This window comes from Zingiber officinale, chromosome 2A (genome assembly GCF_018446385.1).
Source record: "Zingiber officinale cultivar Zhangliang chromosome 2A, Zo_v1.1, whole genome shotgun sequence".
In the NCBI taxonomy this organism is placed as follows: Eukaryota; Viridiplantae; Streptophyta; class Magnoliopsida; order Zingiberales; family Zingiberaceae; genus Zingiber; species Zingiber officinale.
Window position 1 is genome coordinate 91,156,848 of NC_055988.1, and position 23,311 is coordinate 91,180,158.

General features: G+C 36.6%; 1 protein-coding gene across 2 annotated transcripts; it reads left to right on the forward strand.

Annotated features, from left to right (window-relative positions):
• The first annotated feature begins 14,022 nt into the window (after positions 1 to 14,022).
• LOC122041506 (BTB/POZ domain-containing protein At1g55760-like) lies at positions 14,023 to 16,609 on the forward strand. 2 transcript variants are annotated; one of them, XM_042601205.1, is made up of 4 exons: positions 14,023 to 14,436; positions 15,193 to 15,341; positions 15,593 to 15,711; positions 15,893 to 16,609. In XM_042601205.1, the coding sequence occupies exons 1-4, from the start codon at positions 14,315 to 14,317 to the stop codon at positions 16,505 to 16,507; spliced, it is 1,005 nt and encodes a 334-aa protein (XP_042457139.1). In that variant the 5' UTR covers positions 14,023 to 14,314; the 3' UTR covers positions 16,508 to 16,609. The 2 variants fall into 2 exon arrangements, with proteins under 2 accessions (XP_042457139.1, XP_042457140.1); XM_042601206.1 differs by having other exon boundaries at positions 14,023 to 14,403.
• Positions 16,610 to 23,311: the final 6,702 nt, after the last annotated feature.

Sequence of the window (23,311 nt, forward strand, 5' to 3'; positions counted from 1 at the left end):
TAGGTCAGGATGTTTATATGGTTATTGCCATGCATCATTTGCATGATTGCATGCTGTGCGATAGTCCGCTCCATTATTGTTGAGCACATCGCCAGTTACATGGATCTGCACACACCACCACTCATGGGTTAGTGGTCGATTCAGGATGAGTGTGTTGCAGCAGGGACTCTGTTAGGCACCGTTGGTCCGCTCATGGGTAGTGTGACACAACGAGTTATCCGACAGGGATTCCTCCCCGTCTTTGAGTACCGGGAGTTGAGAGCATTGCGCTCCCCCATCTATGATTTGGGGTAGGAGGATAGGTGTACTCGACAAGCATCCCGTCCACTCGGTCACTCATCGGGAGTAGTGACGACAGAGTGCACGGTTGTCACAGCCCTACCCACTCGGCCTCACTTTGGTATGAGATGATCGACTGGCGTCAGGGGTGACCAGGACGCATCATTGGCATCATATGCATGATGCATTTATTGCTTGTGTTTGTGGTTGCTGCATTTATATGCTGCATATTGTTTGGATGCCTATGTTTGACATGCATACAGGATTCCTATACCACTCGGACTGTTTGACCTTATACTCAGGACCTGGTTAGTACAACATTCTCCTGTTTACTTCAGATGCATATTTATATCTTTCTTATAGCAGGAGACTGTACGCATGATTAGTGTTAGGTGTTATTTCTTTACTTTGCATATCAATTGTACCTGCTGAGTGTTGGACTCACCCCGCCTCCATTGTTGATATTTTCAGGTTGATGCTGTCAGGAGAGAGTTCCAGTTGCTGGTCCCTGCAGACCTCGAGGATAGGATTTGGTTTCCGTTTTGGTTTCTTTTCTGTTCTAGACTATTTAAAACTTGTTATGTTTTAGATTTATTCCACCTATGGACGTTGTATGGATTTTATGATGTCGATGAAATTGGATTTGGTTTTATTCTACTACATGCCTGCTGAACGGCAGAAGAGGTAAGAAAAATCGGATTTGGGCTTTACGAGTGTAGTTGAGTAGGGTGGATTTCGAGTCAGAGTATTATTACTGCGTGGTTGTGTCAGCCAGAGGCTGAATATATATATAAACTGCGTGGTGATTGATTTTATTTATTGTTATGATTCCAGCCGCCTGTGGCTGAGTATTTAGTGCTTGTAGAAATTTTTGATTGTCCGTCGTACAGGGGAGATGCTGCCGAAATTTTATCGGACAGGGACTCCTCTGGGGGCGTGACATATGATCTCATATCAGGCTTATGTTCTAAAGGTCCCTTGCGACCAACAAGAGGAGGGTGAATTACCCTGCACAATGTAAAACAAAGAATACGTTTCTTAACTCAATCAAGTTTAACAATTACACACTTAATTAAAATATACATAATAAAAAGAAGTATGAGACAAGCAGTGTTTTACTTGGTTGGCAATCAGAGGATTACTAATCCAACGCAAATGAGCTCACTATGAAGATCTCCTTCTCGGACAAAATGTCGAAGGCGGAGAAGCCTCGTACACATAAATTAAGCTTGCAAAGTAAAAATAGAACTAGAATTGGAGTACAGAGTGTGTCGTTCGAGAAGAGAAAACCAGAGCTCTATTTATAGCCTGCTGATTGGTCAGCTCCGGGCGCCTGGAATGGGTTCGGGCGCTTGAGTATGTATAAAACTTTATCCACGACAATAATTATTTGTTAAAGACCTAGACCAGGCCTAGGCGCTTGGACCGTGTGATACACCCCCCCCCCCTCCTCAGACGAGGCGTCCCCGGGGGTGCCCAGGGGATCCAAGCACTCGGACCATCCGGGCACCGGGACTTGGTCTAGGTGCCCTGGTCAGTCAACATCTTGTTGACTATCCTATTCTCCCCGTTCCGGCTCAGTTTGCTTGGGTGATTTCGGTCATCCATAATAGGGCTCACCCGAACTCATTTTCTGGTCTTCTCGAGTAACCTTCCACTCCGGATTCTCGTCGCTAGCTATGTCTTTCGCTCGACTTCCTGTACTCCTAAGTTCCTGCACACTAAAACATAAAGCATCAAAAGATAACAAGACCTAACTTGACTTGGTGTTGATCACATCAAACTACCACTGGGTACTTACATGTTCTAGTTGACAGTTATCATAACGTTGGAACACTTTCAGAGAACCCTCTAAATAAGTAATGGATGGCACCATTGGAGTCCTTGCAACACCATAAATCCACAAGACTTCAAATAATTTCAATTGGATCTGTCTAGCTCCATCAGTAAATTTTGACCGAAACACACTGATGGATCTAAGGTATTTGGATTTCTATAAACTTGCAATCACTAGAAAGGGTTGATTGAGGATAAGATAGATATGATGTCAAACCTTAGTTCTAACTAATATCAATGAAGTTCTTGTTACATAACAGTTGACACGGAATTATGCAGCTGATGGTTTTCAATGAATAATACACCCTGTCGAGTTTAAATTTACAAACACGACAACACCTAATTGTTATAGTCATAACTTAAAGTTGAAACCCAATTTATAAGACTATTTGAATTTCTCAAGCACACCTTATAGACTTGAAACCCATTAGACCAAACCTATTTGAATTTCTAAAAAATCATAGCCACTAGGAAGGGTTTAGTTTACATTTACAGAAAGTAGATATGATTTGAAGTATTAGTTATGAGTAATGTGATGTCATGTGGTACAGAGTATGAAACAAGATAATCCTTTTCTAACTTGTTGGGATTGGTTTACATTGAGGCTTTTCACTTATCAGTACCACCGTGTCAATTTGGACATTATGATTTCTATTTGGCTAGGTAATCATATTGTTATTCATGTGACCATTCAGTATACACTTTTCATATCATAGATAATACCGTGTACTAAACAACCAATACTATTATAAAGATATAAAAGTAACAACACTGCCCAACTATTTTTCTTACAACATTATGGATGTACTACATACAAAATATATAAATCCAATCTTCTTGCTTACAAAATATATAAATCAAATATAATATACCTACATACATATACTAGTAAGTCAAAAACCAGGGGTTGACAGTATTTTACAAGACCTTCGATTATGACCTAGTTGTTTACAATGGTTGCATTAGATTTTTACCTTCCTGCCGACTGGATCCATGCCTTCTTTTGCCTACCAGCCTGCACAAGGCTACATTGTTTATGCTCCTAGGCCAAAACTCTTTGCTTTGACAAGGGTAAATATGATTCATGTAACTTATTCCAATTTTGTTAATGAAAATAATACTCATAATATGGGAGTGTATCCAAGTTCTGATGAATGATGACGACAATAACATGTGAACAAGGTAGACCTAAATTTTGAAATTCTCCACAGTTATAATATTTTCTTTCCAAATCAACAATGTATGAAGTACCCCGTGTCTCTACTTCCATTTAAGATTGAGAGTAGGGTGGACTTTATATGATCTAGCTTTCTCTCTCCTTGAATCTATTTCTTTGGTAGCATGAGGTATCAAAGCAACATACTATTTCGAGACTTGCTCCCTATGATTAAAGAACAATTAAGCTATCTTTCTTCTAGTATTATCAATTAACCTATTTATGAGAAATACATGTGTATGCTTGAAAAAAACATTTAAACTCTCTACATAAATAGGGATTAGTATTGTATACTTTCTTCCATTCAAGTGTGTATTAACCCATCTTTTAAAGTCAATGTTCTGAAGCACTTATAGGCATCTAGAGGTTTTTAAAGTATGGATTGCATTATGAAATCATACTAAAGTGCTATCTTTGCTCGTGTTGCTGCCTAAAACAAGCATAAAGCTGACCTACTACCAATATTAGTTACCATATTGCAAGACATGTGGTAGCAACAACAGAAAGCATGATGAGCGGTCAGGTAGACTTTACTAACTGCTGATATAATGCCACAATGTCTATCTATATTATGATCATTGACTGTGCATCAACAATAAAGAATCTCTTCATATGATCGAAAAACCACTCCCATGTAAACCCACATTCAACTTCAGTGATTCCAAAGGCAACTGAGAGGATATTGCTATTACTATCGATTGTTGTAGTCATCAACAATACACCCGAATGCTTTCCTCTTAGATGTGTAGTATCAATTTTGATCAGTTTGTATAGATAAGATCTAAATACTCTTCGACAAGTGCCACAAGGCTAAAAATAGTACTAAAACTAATTGTTACCATTCATGTGCAGTGTCACATAAGTTTCTGGATCCCTGACTCTTAACTCATGCATATATAGTAGAAGATCTCTATTTGACTGGTCATAATGTCCAATAACTTTCTTCATCGCTTTCTTCCGTGCTATGTATGTTTTTCTGTATAATATGGTCATTCCAATCCTAACTTTTATATATAATATAATTATCCTTGGTTTGTACTATTCGTTAGAAACAAATAACTCTTTAACAAAAGATACTACAAATGAGAAAGAGCATGCTTGATGATCAATATTATCTCTAACGATGTCATATTGGTGTTGTTTTACATATTTTGTAATAGTGAACTCCACATCCTCTAGTCAACTATTCTCCGTGTACATGGTTGATTAAAACAAATTACTTTAACTCTATTTATCCAGATGTCAATTGTTATATCTCATATGTTTAATTATGTCATGCTTTATAATTGAATTCTTGAACTCTAGTCGAGACAGAAAGATCTGTCCAATAAAAAATTTATGCTCATCTATTCTCTCTCCAATTGACCTTTGTAGCAATCAAGAATTAAGACTATATGAATCATTAGTTATTGGAAACTTCTCTAAGTTTTTGTCCTTCTTGGGAAAAATTCATATTGTTCAATTTGCATATCATCAACTAAAAATTCTTATACATTTGTATTGCATTATAATTCTTCTACAATTTAGATATAATATTCTTCTTGCTCACTATAAGTGGGCTCAAAGTATTCAACAAGTGTCGTACAAGAATTAGGAACCTCATCTTCTAGATTACTTGCTTCTTCATTTAGATCAAATGTCAAATTGTTTATATTTCTATTTATGTTCCCTACAACCGTATAATCAGAAGACGATGGAATATTAGTTCTGGATACTTCTACTACATTAGCTTCTTGTTCCATGATAGAATTTGCATCAAGCGTATTTTATATCTCAAAGATAATGTCTTCAGCAATATGATCATCTCTAAAGAATAAATTACAAACTAAGTAAAGTTATAACTTCATAATCAAGTGGTGCTATAATTTGAAGAGATCGAAAACAATGATAGATATGATGTACATACTGATAGATCGTTTGAAGCGATAGAGGGGGGTGAATATCACTCTTTTAAAACTATTCTTTTCTTTCAAATCAAAGTCATGCACAGCGGAAAGTAAATAGAGACAGTTTGTTTACTTTGTCCGGAGCCTAGCTCGACTCCTACACGAAGGCTCGCGGTCCTTGACCGCACCGGTGAGCAAACCACTATAACTCTTCTTTCCAAAATTCTTCGGAAAGAAGCAGATCATACAATGGAGCAAGATAGTAACACCCTACTATCTTGCTTAAATGAATTACAAATGCAAGCTTAAAATAAATTTTACCGACAACTTAAAATGAAGATATAGCTTAGGTCGACACTTCCGGATGGTGTAGCTTGCTGCACGGATGAGGACGAGTTGCTTGCAGAGCAGGAATTTTTTATCAGAAAGTTCTTTTTTTGGCCTCTGACTTCGAGCCTCAATTTATAGGTATGATGGATGTTCGGTCGACCGATCCCTCTGTTCGGTCGATCGAACCAGCTCCGATCCCTTCCAGCTGGAGTCTGATGCTGGCTCAATATTCTGCATTAACTGGACTTCAATGGTTCGGTCGATCGATCCCTCTGTTCGGTCGACCGAACAGGATCCTTCCTTATTCGTCGAGATTTGCCGTGATCTGCATTTACTGTGCCTTTAATATTGATGGTTCGGTCGACCGATCAGTGTATTTTCCTTCTGCATCTGATCGTTACTGATTAAACTGATCTGTGCTGAGTCATCTTGGTTCGGTCGACCGATCCTCTGGTTCGGTCGACCGATCCGGCCAAACCTGCAACACAGTATTAAGCAAAGTATCCCTGCAACACAAAGGTTAGCACAGTAATATATAATGCATGAGTATGACAGTTAGGACTGTCTTGATCTCAACTTGGAAACCTTCCCGGTTTCTTTAGTTGGATCAGCGACCTAAGGTTGTCCCTTCAGAAACTCGACCTCACTGTCGCTCCTCCAGTTACATACCTCAACTTACCTGCCAAACATGATCCTCCAGACATGTTTGGTCTTTTTTCTGCTCAGTGTCTGATCGCCTGATCCACTAAGACTTTTCCTGCAATACCATATTAGCCAACAACAATAATAGTAATACAGAAAACAATAGTAAACCTAAACCTAGATTTACCGAGATCCGCTGGTCAACCGGAAACCATCCAATCAACCTTGCTTGGAGTTCATTCCTCCAAGACTTCTCGTTACCTAAGATTACCATCCCCTAGGATTTTCTCCACTTGGCTTCACTCACCAAGACTCAGTATTCGGCTACCCAGGGATCAAGTCCTCCAGACCTATCCACCTGGCTTCCACGACATACCGAGATTTTCCTTACCTAGCCTACAACTAGGACTCAGTATTCGGCTACCCAGGGATTAGGTCCTCCAGACCTATCCACCTGGCTTCAACGATATACCGAGATTTCTCTCCTTGCCTAGCCTCCAACTAGGACTTCCCTTGCCTAGCCTACAACTAGGACTTTCCTAGATCAAACTCCATGCTTAAACATACTTAAGCATACTTAAATATATTTGTCTAACATTAAAACCTTGGAGGTCGATTGCACCAACAATCTCCCCCTTTTTGATGTTTGACAAATATGTTTAAGTTAGGTCAATTCAAAAAGATTTAGATTTCTAACTTAAACTTTTCTTCTCCCCCTTTTGTTATACAACAAAAAGAACTCTCCATAAATGCCTTTAATTGCTTAGGATCCCTAAGTTTTGCACCAACAATGATGGAATACTTGTAAATATTTTCAAGATATGCCTAAGGTATTCCCTCACCTATTTGATGTATAATAGAGTGTTCAAAAACGAGTCATAGAGATTTTGAAAAGATAATGCTTGAGTTAGGTTTAAAAGATAGTATTTTGAGTTTTGTAAACAATTTTTCAAAAATATTTTTAAGTTAATTTCAAAACCAAATTTCTTTAAATAAGTATGTAAATATAATTTTCAAAAAGTATTTGATTAAGAGATTTTAAAGATAATTTTCAAAAATATTTATAAAGAAATTTTATCAAGCAATTTTTTTTAATGTTTCAAAAGCAAGATTTTGAAAAAAAAAATTCCTTCAGTCAAGTCTTTCCCCCTTAATCAGACACTCCTTTTAGATATCCTTGTTACCCACAAGGAAGACATTTCTATGTGTATCTAAGGATGATGATTGACTTAAGGTTTTAAAGACTTAGACGATGAACAATAATAATTTATATACACCCAATCAATCATAAATCAAGATTTGAAAAATATTTTCTTAAGAAAATAGATTTATAAGTTTTCAAAATAATTTAAAAATTATTTAAATTTTAATTTTCTTAGCATCTCACCCATTCTAAGTTTTCAAGTATAGTAATCCTATAATTGTATAAGATGACTTTATTGATTTTGAGTTTGTTGAAATTTAAATTAAATTTTAGTTAAACTTTGATTATTGTAAGTTAGATAGATGGTAACATTTATTTTGTGAATTAATTGAATTAATGTTTAGTTTAGAAATTGTGAAGTTATTAAGTGGATTTGGTTAAGAATTGTTTTTAATAGTTGCTAGATTATTGATTGATTTAAACATAATTTAAAGGCTAGTTTCAATTGAATTTAGTATTATTATTAATTAGGGATTAAAATTTTGATTATAAATTTCATAATTAAATTTTGTTTAAGTTTAAAGTACTTTTGATGATTAAGGTTAAGATTTAAAGTTGAAATTTATTAAGAATTAAGTTAAGTTAATTTAATTAAGTTAGTGTTATTAATCATTGATTTAATATTAAAGTTAAATTAATTTATTGATTATAGTCATTAAAGATTATGTCTATTAGTCATTGATTAGGGTTAATTAATTTAGTTTTATTTTAAAGTTGCTTTAAATAATTTTGATTAAGTTTTAAAATAATTTTGATTAAGTTTTAAAATAATTTTAATTAAGTTTTAAAATACTTTTAATTAAATTTTAAAATAATTTTAATTAAGTTTTAGAATAATTTTGATTAAGTTTTAAAATAATTTTAATTAAGTGTTAAAATACTTTTAATTAAATTTTAAAATAATTGAGTTAAGTTTGAATTGATTTAGTTTGAATTTGAATTAATTAAGTTTGAATTTGAATTAATTAAGTTTAAATTTAACTGAGTTAAGTTTGAATTGATTTAGTTTGAATTTGAATTAATTAAGTTTAAATTTAATTAGGTTTGAATTAAGTTTGAATTTAATTAGGTTTGAATTAGATTTGAATTAAGTTTGAATTTAATTAGGTTTGAATTAGATTTGAATTAAGTTGAATTTAATTCAGTTTGAGTTAAGTTTGAATTTTAATTAGGTTTGAATTAGATTTGAATTAAGTTTGAATTTAATTAGGTTTGAGTTAAGTTTGAATTTAATTCGGTTTGAATTAGATTTGAATTAAGTTTGAATTTAATTAGGTTTGAATTAGATTTGAATTTATTGAAAGAGGTTATTGAACCCATGTTAGATTCAAACTTAGCTTTGGGTTAATCAAGCAGGCATCCTAAGGATAAGTTTCAGTTCAGTGGCGAGGCATATGACCTACTTGAATATCATTAGACCACTTGCTGAAAACTTTCCAAATTGTTCCTGCCCAAAAAACTTAATACTAAATTTTGGTCTAACTAGCCCATGTTTGGCTGGGGTAGCTTCGGTCAGATCCACTACCTCTAGTGCACCAGGTAGAATTCCATATTCAGCCTAGACATGCCTTCGACAAAGTTTCTTTGACGTACTATCATCCCAATCTATTTCGATGCTATATTGTTAGGGTTTGGTAAACCTTTTTCATCTAACCGTTCTAAATTAAGAAAAGATGAATAACATGTTATATAACAGTTAAGTATGCATGATCATGACAATTCAAACAAGTCATGCATAATACAAATTGTTTGTGTTGTTGATGTTGTTGTTGTATATTATTATTTTTATTAAGTTATTGTTATTGTTATTGTTATTATTATTATTGTTGTTGTTGTTGTTTTATTATTATTATTTTTATTATTGTTATTATTTTTTTTATTATTGTTATTGTTATTATTATTATTATGATCATTATTATTATTATTATTATGTTCCATAATTAAAAGGTACATGATTATAATTAGGTTTGTGGAGATTTTGTTTTAGATTTGGTTTTGATTTATAACTTAAATCTAGATTATTAATAATGTTTTATAATATATTAATTTTGTTTTTCAAAACATTATTTTGTTTTTCTAATTTTCTAAACTTTAATTTATAGTTTAGTTAATTATTTTTATTTAAATTTTTTGTTAAATTATGTTTATTGTTATTTAATTCTAGATAATTATTATTTTGATTTAAATTCAAATTATCTTGAATAAATAAACTTTGATTAACTGAATCGGAGTCTTAATTAAGTTTTTGGTTGATTTGGTCAATTTTAGTTATATTTGAATTAATTAAGTTTTTATTAGCTAGATTATTTTTGTTAAGTAATTTTAATGTTGGATTTTCATGTATTTTTAATTTCATATTACAATTCAAACAAGAATGATCTAAAGCATGCAAATTTTCATATAATTTAAATTTATTTACCATACTAGCTCCCCCTGAATCCTTGGGCCTTCTCTCCGAGCATTGAGATTTGTAGTGTCTCATCTTTTTGCACTTGAAACATTCGATGTGGTCCTTCCTTTTCCGGACTCTAGGCTTAGGCTCCTCCTTTGCCTCCAGTTGTGCGGATTGGTTCATCGGGCATTTATTTTTATAATGTTGGATTTTCATGTATTTTTAATTTCATATTACAATTCAAACAAGAATGATCTAAAGCATGCAAATTTTCATATAATTTAAATTTATTTACCATACTAGCTCCCCCTGAATCCTTGGGCCTTCTCTCCCAGCATTGAGATTTGTAGTGTCTCATCTTTTTGCACTTGAAACATTCGATGTGGTCCTTCCTTTTCCGGACTCTAGGCTTAGGCTCCTCCTTTGCCTCCAGTTGTGCGGATTGGTTCATCGGGCATTTATTTTTATAATGTCCTTTTTCTCTGCAACTAAAGCATGTTATGTGTTCTTTAAATTTTGAATTTAAAATATTACCTTTTGAATTCTCATTAGGATTCTCCCCCTTGATCATTGCCACTTCGGATTAAGGCTTGAACATTTTGTTGGGCTTAGGTTCAAGTTTGGACACTTATTCTGACTCAAGTTCAGATCCATTAGCCTCCTCCTCAGCCACTAGTGCGATGAAGTTGATTTGGTCTTGTTCTTCTAGATCTGGCTCTGAGGATAGCTCTGCGGATTCAGACTCGGTTTCGAACTCACTTTCGTCTTGATCTTCTAGCCTCGACGGAGTCTCGTGAAGCTTGATCAATTTGGTCCACATCTCGAATGTGTTCTTGTAACCTTCTAATTGACACAAGACTTCATTAGGCAAAATATCTATCAACATATTTATTACCTTTGTGTTCGATTCTGAGTTTCGAGAAGGTTGTCTTAGTGTGATCCAGTTGTCGAAATTGTTACTTCCAACGAAGCATTCCATCATTTGCCTCCAGGAATTGAAGTAGACTTGATCGTACGGTGGAGGGTCGTAGATATTTCGTCCTTCTTGATATGATATCAACATTCTTGCAAGAAAAGATTTAAAAGAAAAATATTTCCAAGACTTTCGCCTTGGGATTAGTAGTGCTTGAAAGATAAAGATAAGAAGAAAAAAGAATATACTAAAATAAAAAAGTTTTAAAATGCTTTGAAAAACGGTTAAGTTATTTCAGAGCTAACGAGGCTCTGATACCAATTGATAGATCGTTTGAAGCGATAGAGGGGGGGTGAATATCGCACTTTTTAAAACTATTCTTTTCTTTCAAATCAAAGTCATGCACAGCGGAAAGTAAATAGAGACAGTTTGTTTACTTCGTTCGGAGCCTAGCTCGACTCCTACTCAAAGGCTCGCGGTCCTTGACCGCACCGGTGAGCAAACCACTATAACTCTTCTTTCCGAAATTCTTCGGAAAGAAGCAGATCGTACAATGGGGCAAGATAGTAACACCCTACTATCTTACTTAAATGAATTACAAATGCAAGCTTAAAATAAATTTTAACGACAACTTAAAATGAAGATATAGCTTAGGTCGGCACTTCCGGATGGTGTAGCTTGCAGCACGGATGAGGACAAGTTGCTTGCAGAGCAGGAATTTTTTATCAGAAAGTTCTTTTTTTGGCCTCTGACTTCGAGCCTCAATTTATAGGTATGATGGATGTTTGGTCGACCAAACCAGCTCCGATCCCTTCCAGCTAGAGTCTGATGCTGGCTCGATATTCTGCATTAACTGGACTTCAATGATTCGATCGATCGATCCCTCTGTTCGATCGATCGATCCCTCTGTTCGGTCGACCGATCCCTCTGTTCGGTCGACCGAACAGGATCCTTCCCTGTTCGTCGAGATTTATCGTGATCTGCATTTACTGTGCCTTTAATATTGATGGTTCGGTCGACCGATCAGTGTATTTTCCTTCTGCATCTGATCGTTACTGATTAAACTGATCTGTGCTGAGTCATCTTGGTTCGGTCGACCGATCCTCTGGTTCGGTCGACCGATCCGGCCAAACCTGCAACACAGTATTAAGCAAAGTATCCCTGCAACACAAAGGTTAGCACAGTAATATATAATGCATGAGTATGACAGTTAGGACTGTCTTGATCTCAACTTGGAAACCTTCCCAGTTTCTTTAGTTGGATCAGCGACCTAAGGTTGTTCCCTTCGGAAACCCGACCTCACTGTCGCTCCTCCAGTTACATACCTCAACTTACCTGCCAAACATGATCCTCCAGACATGTTTGGTCTTTTGTCTACTCAGTGTCTGATCGCCTGATCCACTAAGACTTTTCCTGCAATACCATATTAGCCAACAGCAATAATAGTAATACAGAAAACAATAGTAAACCTAAACCTAGATTTACCGAGATCCGCTGGTCAACCGGAAACCATCCGATCAACCTTGCTTGGAGTTCATTCCTCCAAGACTTCTCGTTACCTAAGATTGACATCCCCTAGGATTTTCTCCACTTGGCTTCACTCACCAAGACTCAGTATTCGACTACCCAGGGATCAAGTCCTCCAGACCTATCCACCTGGCTTCCACGACATACCGAGATTTCCGTTACCTAGCCTACAACTAGGACTCAGTATTCGGCTACCCAGGGATTAGGTCCTCCAGACCAATCCACCTGGCTTCCATGATATATCGAGATTTCTCTCCTTACCTAGCCTCCAACTAGGACTTCCCTTGCCTAGCCTACAACTAGGACTTTCCTAGATCAAACTCTATACTTAAACATATTTAAGCATACTTAAGCATACTTAAACATATTTGTCTGACATTAAAACCTTGGAGGTCGATTGCACCAACACATACTAGATTTTTATAATTGATCAATGAATTTTGACTGAAATCTATTGATCAACCTATGCAATTTATATTTCCGTAAACTCGCAACCATTAGGAAGGATTGAGCGAGGAGAAACAAGATATAGTGTCAAGCCATCTGATCAAGGAATGAAGTGGGCATGATATGAGAACATATCAGACCCATATTCAAACTAAAACTTATCATAATGTTGGAGCATCTCTAGAGAGCCCTAAATAAACAATGGATGTCACCATTGAGGTCCTTGCAACACTAAAAACTCACAAGACTTGAAATGAGTGCAATCATATTTATCTAGGTCTATTAGTGAATTTTGATAAAATTCACTGATGAATCTACGATATTTGGATTTCTGCAAACTCGCAATCACTAGAAAGGGTTGAGCGAGGAGAAGGTAGATATGATGTCAAACCAAAGTTGTGATCAAGAAATAAAGTGGGTATGGTATCAACATATTAGGCTTAATGTGGGCATGATAGATATCATATCAAGCCCAACGTAAGCTTGATAAATATCATATCAGGTCCAACATGATCCCTGGATATCAGGACCATGGTCTAGCTGAAATTTAGCATCATAATGGAGCACCTCTAGAGAGCCCAAATAAGTAATGGAGGGCACAATATTGCTATTGTTGTTCCATAAATCTTTCTCATACATCAATGGACAACATAAACACGATTTGTGTAATCACATTTTGCTACAAAAGTGTACACTATTTTTTTTTTTTTGACATTACAAACCAATTTTACAATAGTAAATTGATATGTACATTACTAAATCTTTATCTGTCTTCTTCTACCAAATTCAGCCTTACTTGAAATTTGTGCTTCAATGTTGATGTTCTTCAACGATATTGTTCTTGAATATCATTATCCTTCAAAGGTGCCTCTTGAACGTCTTATGACAATACTCCAATTTTCTATTTACTCTTTTGCAATCCCGCCAAACTGCATGAAGAGATATGGAAAGCATGAAGAGATTCATGATGGTATTGTGTTTATAAGAGCATGAAAAGATATGGACGGAGACACATGATGAGGTAATGTGTATCCAAATCACAGAAATAATTTTTAAATTAGAATTTTTTAAAATGTGGTTCGGATGCTTTAGAAAATGATATATAAAAAGGGGAGGTTGGGGAAGGGATAAAAATGAAGTAACAAATATATAACTGTACCCTTTCATAAATATCAAATTATATTTATGTTAGTTCGGAAATTTGATAGTAAATTGTGCAAGTACTGTTTTTTTATTAAAGTATTATATTAAATTTAATACTTTTATATTTTAGAATTTTGGATAATTTTGATTGTTGTTTTTTTTTTTTTTTAATAATAGAGATATTTTGGGGGCTTAGAATTTGGGATGTGAATAAAAAGAGTTGATTTCCTCGCCCTCCCTCTCCTTTGCCAATGTTTCTTCAATGGCGGAGAAGCAATTGCCTTTGCTGGATTACCCGAAAGCGATCCCTAGTTTTGTCGCCCTCTTTGCCTATTTCTAGGTTGTCACAAGAACGGTGTTGCAAGGGAACTGACACGTTCATGAGAAGAGGCGTTCGGAGAAGGCAGGGAGGAAGAGCAGAAGGCGGAGCAGCGGGAGAGTTTCCCGATGCGACGATGAGGCCGCAGCAGCGGCAGCAATCACGGAAGCACCGGCGAGGATGAGCGATGATTGTGCGTACCGGGTGGAGACCACGTCGCGGCTCGCCCAATGGAGGATCGATGCACTTTCCTCTTACTCCTATCGCAGGTCCGACCTCTTCAAAATTGGCCTCTGGAACTGGTATCGATTACATCCCTTTATTCTCATCTGTCGAACTAGTATCGAGATCCCTGATCAACCTATTCGTTTCTTAATTGAAGTCGATCTTTGACTTATTTTGCTAAAATTCTCTCCTTGATTGGATATCCAAGTTCACATTTGTTAATGCGGAATGTCTCTATCTTCATTTCGTTCCTTGTTAATTATGCTTGCATTGCCGTAGTTTTATGCTTACAGTTGCATCATCGTATAAGTCTCTACTGTTTCTTATAACTAGAGTTGTTATGAGTTATATATAACCAATAAACTTCATCTGTACACACAAGACTTTTTTTTAATCAATCCAACACTTTGATAGAGGTTCCTCCCTGATTGGATATCAAAGTTCAAATTTTGTTATTGCAGAATGTCTCTATCTTCATCTTGTTGTTCCTCGTCTGTCTAACTTGTATTGAAATCCCAGCACTGAATTCAATCTAAGACTTATTTTACAAATGGTCTCTTCTTTATTGGATATCAAAGTTCAAATTTTGTTATTGTTGAATGTCTCTCTATATTTATCTTACTGCTCCTTGTGAATTATGCTTGCATTGCCGTGCATTGGAGTATGAGTCTCTATTGTTTCCAATAATTCTGAATTTATTTAGTAACCATTGAATTTCATTTGTACACACAGTACTTTCTGTTCCTTATTCCTGGCGTGCAATTTCTATTCATTTTAACTGTAAATTTACAAAATCTAACCACCCAATTCCATACCTGGATTATGAGAAACAGGTATCTCGCAATTGAGAAGAGCAAGCAACTCTATGTCAAACTATACCCTGAGAATTCTAGCTTAACAAGAGAAAACCCACCTATTGCCTCCTTCAACATCAAGGTTGTCTTTCCGTTGACTCCAAACCGCCAAACCCTCATCCATCCAGGTCTGAATTTTTCAAATTGGAGATTCATTTTGTTACCTAGCAAAAGATAAGAATTTCTGCTTAGACCATCTTAATTTTGAAAATAGATGCTAACATCTCGAATGTATATTTATTGGTTGCAGTTCAATAATGAAGAGTATACTGCTTCTAAATTGGATATTACATTTTTCTAGTAAAAGAGGATAAGTAATCCGCAAGATGCTAACCTTGGGGGGGAAATTAATTTTTTTATGTTTTATTTCTATGTGCAGCAATTTCTGACAAACGGCTGAGGAACAATAATGACTTTGTGTGGGCTATAGATACCTTGCTTACAGGCAGGTTCATCATCGACCTTGAATTCCTTGACCTGAAGATTTTAACTCCATCAGTAAGCAGATTCTGTTATGTGTTGATATGATACTTCTATAAATCCATCAGTGATTAAGAGGAATAACATATAATTGTTAGTGACAAGGAAAAATCTTATTACTGAATTTTGCAAAGAAACCTGCAAAATGGTACTCTCTGAAACATTTATCATTTCCTAAATTTGTTTTCTTGTGTTTCAGGGTGATAAGACTACCTCCATCTGGACGGATCAGCAGGCTAATAAGAACAGAGGTGCCGCGACCCTCAATTCATTTAGTAGGATGCTAACTGAGGGTGTCCACACAGATATCAGAATCAATGTCACTGATAATCTCATTGATAGAAGTATTGGTGCACACAGAGCGGTCCTGGCCACAAGGTCTCCTGTTTTCCGCAGCATGTTTTCTCATGACCTAAAAGAGAAAGAACTTTCGATCATCGACATCTCTGACATGTCTTTCGCCGCTTGCCAGGCCTTCCTCAACTACATTTATGGTAACTTTAGGTCCGATGAATTCCTAGTTCATCGTGTTGCCCTCCTAAGAGCCGCTGACAAGTACGATATATCTGACCTAAAGGAAGTGTGCGAAGAAAGCCTTGCAGATGACATTGATACTGGCAATGTGCTTGAAAGGCTCCAAGTTGCCCATCTCCACCACTTACCTAAGCTGAAGAGCAGCTGCTTGATATACCTGGTGAAGTTTGGAAAACTCTACGAGATTACTGAAGACATCAATGTCTTTATGCAGAATGGTGATAGAGAACTTATAGTTGAAGTGTTTAAGGAGGTTCTTGCTGCATGGAATGGCCTTTAAAAGTTACAATTAATTCACAGTGGTTATTCTCATGCATGCGATTAAGAGAACAATGTACGGGATTTTATGATTTATCACGATTTTTAAAGATTTTTTTTTATATATACAAAATGGTATATCTTGATTAGGAAAATGTAAATGCCTGTGACACAGTAAATTTGTGCAATATCTCCTGGTCAGGTTGACTAAGCTTGAGTTGGCTCAAGCTTAAGTCTTGATGTTTGGGTTTCGATGTTTGACAATATAGGGAGATTACATATGTGATCGTCCAATTGGAAAAATTATTGGAGTAATTCTCCTCTGGTTTGACCAGTATGATGTGAAGAAAAGTCAAGTAAGTTAAAGGGTTGACCGGATATTTGACTGGGAAAGTTCTAGCTGGAGGTTAGGCAGTGTGAAAGTCCTGATGAGTAAAGTCAGGCAGATGAAAAGTCCTAGTGAGTGAAGCTAGGTAGGTGGAAAGACCTAGTGAGTGAAGTCAAGCACGTAAAGATCCAGGTGGGTCAAGATTGACCGGACACTTGGTGTTGGGAAGCCCAAGTAGGTCAAAGGATTGACCGGACATCTAGTGGAAGTCCAAGTGGGTTATGGAGGACCGGACACTTGGCATAAGAAAATTCAGATGGGTCAAGGGTGACCGAACACCTGGTGGAAGTCCAAGTGAGCCATGGAGGATCGGACACTTGTCACGAGACGGTAAGTCCAAGTGGGCCAAGGTTAACCGAACACTTGGCACGAGGAGTAAAATCTAAGTGGGTCAAAGGATTGACCGGACACTTGGTGAAGAAGTCCCAGTAGGTCAAGATTGACAGAATGCTAGGCATGAGGAGTTCCAACAGGTCACGGTTGACCGGATGTTGGAATTGAGGATCCTATACTTGATTTAAGCAAGTCAAAAGGAGGTCAATTGATCAACCAATTGATTGGACCGTAGTCCAATTGATCAGTTGATCAATTGGTTGTGTGTGCAAGTGAAGGCTGGTCCAATCGATCAGTCGATTGATTGGGCACCGCCAATCGATCGGTCGATCGATTGGGGAGCCGGAAATCACGCGAGTCGCAATAAAGGCTGAATCAATCAGTTGATCGATTCAGACCTTCTCCAGCAGAGCATAGAGGCACTCTGAATCGATCATCCTATCGGTTCAAGGCTCCCCAATCGATTGATCAATCAATTAGGATGTGACCGTTGCGAAGAAAGCGTCGAGTTTAAAGTCGTCTTCCTCACAACACCTCGGTATCTCTCTACGCTCTCCTCTCTCATGATTCTCACATGTTCTCGCTAGTTTTTGAAGATTCTTGGAGAAAAGTGTTGTTGCACTTCCAAGGTCAAGAAGTGTTCTACACAAGCAAGAAGAAAAGTAATCTAGGGTTTCTTCATTGTAAATCTTGTAAGATTTGAGATTGCATTAGCTTGTATTTATTTCTTCTTGTATATCTTTGTGTGTGAATTTGTACAAGGCTTTTCAGCCTCCGGTAGTTATCGAGAAAAAGTTATTTCATAGTGGATGAGTGAGTGAGGGTCGGATCCTTGGATTAATCACCTCTTCTTAAGGTGGATACCAAGTAAATCCCCTGTGTTAGCATTGTGAGAGTTGCTTGAGTGTTTTCCGCTGCAACAACATCATCAAAGCAAGCAATTGGAGCGCGATGAGCTATTCACCCCGCCCCCTAGCATCAATCGACCCTAATAAGTGGTATTAGAGTAAGGTCGCTCTTCACCGGAATCATCGTCGGAAAGGACAACAAGTTAGAGGGAGAAGAAGTTGAAGCAAATTTCAACAAGTCAAAGATTTCATAAAGGCTCAACTTCAAGATGGATTTCCGAGATGGATTCGGATTCGACACAAGGGTGTCTCCACCATTCACAATAACAAGCTTCGATTTTTGGAAATCAAGAATCGAAAATTTCTTTATGATGGAGATAGAGTAATGGTTTGCTCTAATGGAAGACTTTGAAGCTCCAAGAGATTCAAAAGGCAAAATTCTCAAGAAAAGTAAATTGAGCCAAGAGCAAATTCAAATAAGCGGAGCCAATGACAAAGTGACCAAAGTATTGGTCAACATATTGTCGAGCAACATTTTGAAGCAAATAGGAGAATTTGAAGATACCAAGGAACTATGGAGCAAATTGGCTAAACTCCATAAGGTACCCTCCACTGTACCAAATCAAGAAGAATCCAAAGAGGGTAACTCATTAGATCAAGATCAAGAGGACTCCGAAGTTGAAATATGCTCAACTTCTGAAGAAGAAGTCCAAGAAGCTTCATCCTTAAAGGAGTGCAACCAAAAGAGCAAAGAGGGAGCATACTCTTTATTTCATGTACAAGAGGATAAAGATGAAGAAGCCTCCACCTCTAGGATTGAGAAGGAGCGTCATTCAGTGACACCGGAGCAAGAAGAGGCTTCTACCTCCGGGTCAAATGAAAAAGAAGAAGATGGTGCCTCCTCCACAAATAAAAAAAAAAATCAAATGGAGGATCATGTGTCACCCCTACAAGCAAAGGTATAACAATTTTAATTGTTAATAATAAAAATCATATCATTTATTTTAAGTGTAGGGAAAGAGGGCATTACAAAAGTAAGTGTCCTAAGTTTACTAAGAAAAAGGGTCAAGTGGTACTAAAGGCTAAGGAAAAGCCTAAGGAGGGCATCCCTGTGACAAAGAAGAGCAAGGAACACATTGTGTGTTTCTTGTGCAATCAAAGAGTATATTATCGGAGCCAATGTTCTAAGGGGAAGAAACCGGCCAAAGCCAAAGGAGGAAGCTCAAGTTAAGGGAGAGCTTCCAAGGTAAAATTCAAGGTATCATTCATTGAACCTATTCCTTTGACTCATGATAAAAAATATGCTAGAAATAATTTATATCATTTTAATGCTATTTATCATGAAAATAGGAAGCATGATAGAATTAAGGAAAATCATGTGGTCTATCATGCTAAAACCACTCAATCTAAGGCTAGAAAAATAGATAACAAATTAGGCAATAACTCTAAGATTTTAGATATAGGCCTAAAACAAAAAATACTCAAAGGAATCAAGAAAAATCAAAATCTAAGGATCTAAGGTTGGAAAATCAAATCTTGAGATCAAGGCTTGATAAATTAGAAAAGATCCTAAAGAAAATGAAAAATATTTTTAAGGGTCAAAATGAGCATAACCTAGGTTTAGAAACACAAAATTCATCCTATGCCCATAGAAGTTTGGGATACAAACCTAAGGCTAAGAAGAATGTGGCTTCATACCATATGATTCCATATAATTATGGAACCAACCCTAGATCTAGGAGTCAAGTCAAAAATACAAGAGAAGTTATCCCTAGAAGTATTTTTGGAAAAACTAATGTGACTAAGACTTCTAAGAAGTCAAAGAAAGTCACCAAGAAGGTCATAAGGGAAGTTATCCCTAGAGTTGACCTAGAGAAAGCTACTAAGGCTTCTAAAAAGCCTAGAAAGGTCATTAGGAAGGTATCTAGGGAGATTATCCCTAGTGAGTACCTAGGATATCCAAGGAGCACCAATAGATTTTGGGTTCCGAGGAGCATATTCTTTATGCCCTAGATGGGTTTAGAGAGTGTTAACTCTAAATGGGTAGGGTGGTTAGCCCAACCTTGATAAAGTTGGCACTTTGAGGCATTTTCAAGGTTTTTGTTAACCTTTGAAAATGAAAAGAATTAATTGATTACTCTTTGGAAGAGTAAAATGTGCCAAAATTTGAGGAATTTGACTTAATTTTATTTGGCACAAATGAGGAAAATCAAAAGAAATGTCAATTGGGTTTTGACATTTTCTTGAGAAAATGAGGATAAATCTAGGATCAATTTTAGGTTTAGCTAAGAATTAAGGATACTTAGATAGAATATCTAGGTATATTTTATTTATGCTAAATTGTCATGCTTTGTTTGCTCATCATATGCCATGACATCATATGTTGCATTCATGTTTCTTATGAAAAACAAACAAAAATATCATGTTATGTCATACATACATCATGTAGCAATAGTATATTTTCTTTTGAAAATTATTTCTTTTTGATGTATGTCATAAGTCATCATGCATCATTTTAGTTTCCTTGTAAATAAAGATAGTGGCATTTACTAACAAGTGACATCCTAGGTGGATGTTCTTAATTCCTAAAATGCCTAGATAGATATGCATGATCCCTAGTTTAGGGCAAAACCAAAATCTATATCTCATAAAGACCATAAGGTGACTTATATGTGTTTTAGTGCACATCAGATACAAGTGAGATGCTAGGATGATGAACAAGACTCAAGATGTTAATTTAATGCATCTATTTGAGTTTTTATTTCATCTAAACACATAGTTATGTGTATTCCAATCATTGGGAAAACTAATGTACAAGTCATGTGTATTGAGCCCAAAGAACATGATTGGAAATTGGTTTTTAAAATTATTTTAAATATGCTTTAGAAAATCTTGGTGAAGGCTATCTTTTGATAGTAATTATCATTGAAAAGTTAGACAAAAACTTGGAAGAAACATTGAAGTTTTTACAAGATTTCAAATTTGTGTCAATCTTTAAAAATATGAAGTATTTTCTTAGAAAATTATTTTTCCTTGATAGTATATACCCTAAATAATGTCTACAAGAAGTCTCATGATTTTTATAATTTTGTAGAATTTTTAAAACATTTCTGAATTTTGGCTGAAATTGGATTTCAGAAATTCAGAAACCCAATCGATCAGTCGATCGATTGGACAGGCTCAATTGATCAACCGATCGTTTGAGAAAGGGGATTTTCGCGAGCTAAAGCCCGCTGAATCGATCAACCGATCGATTCAACCCTGGCTAGATCGATCAGTCGATCGATTCAAAGGTATTTTACGTGAACAAAACGTCGCGAAATCTTTAAACCACGTTTAGTCTTTTTTACCACTCCTAACCCCTTGAAATATATTTTAAGGGTAGTTTTATGATGGGAACAAGGAGAAATGATTAAGGAACACTAGATTGAAGTTTAGTTTGAGATTTGCGTTCAAATATTGATACTTGAACCTCAAAACTTCAGTTTTGGGGTTTTCTAAAGGTTTAGGGACTCCAAGTCATTGTTGGTGCAATGACAGAAATTTGAAGTATGTCTTTAGAGAGAGTTACTCTTTAAAGACATGAAAATTAATTTTTTCAAACACCTTGGAAGGTGGTTAATCTTCTTTAGAGTAAATACTCAAGGTTGAGCATTGAAAAATAATGGAGAGTGAATATCTTCATTGTTAAGTTGTGAATGCTCAAGGATGAGCATTATGAAGTGGATTAATGCTCAAGGGTGAGCATTAGCTACAATGAAGGGTATGAGACCTTCATTGTTGGAACGATGAATGATTTAGGATGAGCATTTTAAAGAGGTTTAATGCTCAAGGGTGAGCATTGGATACAATGAAGAGTATGAGACCTTCATTGTAGTATTGTAAACAACATGTGAGGTTGCGCACAACGTTGAGTAACTTTTCAGGGGGAGAGTCTTTTATGTGTGCCAATATGGGGAGAATGTAGAGTTTAAGTTAGGTCTTTGTCCCTCTAGGAAAGTTTAGGGGAAAATGTAGGGTCTAAATTATGCTTTCATTATCCAAAGGGGGAGTTTGCCCTCTAGGAAAGAGAGAGAATTAATGAAACCCTCATTCATACATTGACATGAAGAAAAAGTTGAGACTATGAGATTAGTCTAACTTAAAGCTATTGTCAAACATTCAAAAGAGGGAGATTGTTGGTGCAATATCTCATGGGTCAGGTTGACCAGGTTGACTAAGCTTGAATTGGCTCAAACTTGAGTTTTGATGTTTGGGTTCCGATATTTGACAATACAGGGAGATTGTAGATGCGATCGTCTGATTAGGGAGATTGTTGGAACAATTCCTCTTTAGTCAAATTTTGGCCCAGTCTGATGTGAAGAAAAGTCAAGTAGGTCAAAGGGTTGACTGGATACTTGACTGGGAAAGTCCTAACTGGAGGTTAGGCGGTGTGAAAGTCCTAGTGAGTGAAGTCAGACAGATAGAAAGTCTTGGTGAGTAAAACCAGACAGATGAAATGTCCTAGTGAGTGAAGCTAGGCAGATGGAAAGACCTGTGAGTGAAGCTAGACACATGGAGATCCAGGTGGGTCAAGGTTGACAAGACACCTGGTGTTGCGAAGCCCAAGTAAGTCAAATGATTGACTAGATACTTGGCACGAGGAAATCTAGATGGGTCAAGGGTAATGGGATATCTGGTGGAAGTCCATGTGGGTCATGTTGGACCGGACATTTAGCACGAGACGGTAAGTCCAAGTGGGTCAAGGTTGATCGAACACTTGGCATGAGGCTTAAAGTCCAAGTGGGTTAAAGGATTGATCGGACACTTTGTGAAGAAGTTCCGGTAGATCAAGATTGACCGGATGCTAGACATGAGGAGTTCTAATAGGTCACGATTGATTGGATGTTGGAATTGGGGATCCTAGACTTGATTTAAGCAAGTCAAAGGGAGGTCAATCGATCAACCAATCGATTGGACCGTAGTCCAATCGGTTAGTCGATCGATTGGTTGTGTGCGCGAGTGAAGGCTAGCCCAATCGATCAACCAATCGATTGGGAAGCGAAATCGCGACCACAGAGGAGCTCCTAATTGATCAGTCGATCGATTAGGGAGCCAAAAATCGCAGCGATAAAGTCTGAATCGATCAGTTGATCGATTTAGACTTCCGCCAGCAGAGCACAGAGGCGCTCGGAATCGATCATCCGATCGATTCAAGTTTCCCCAATCGATTGATCAACCGATTGAGATGTGACCGTTGCGAAGGAAGCATTGAGTT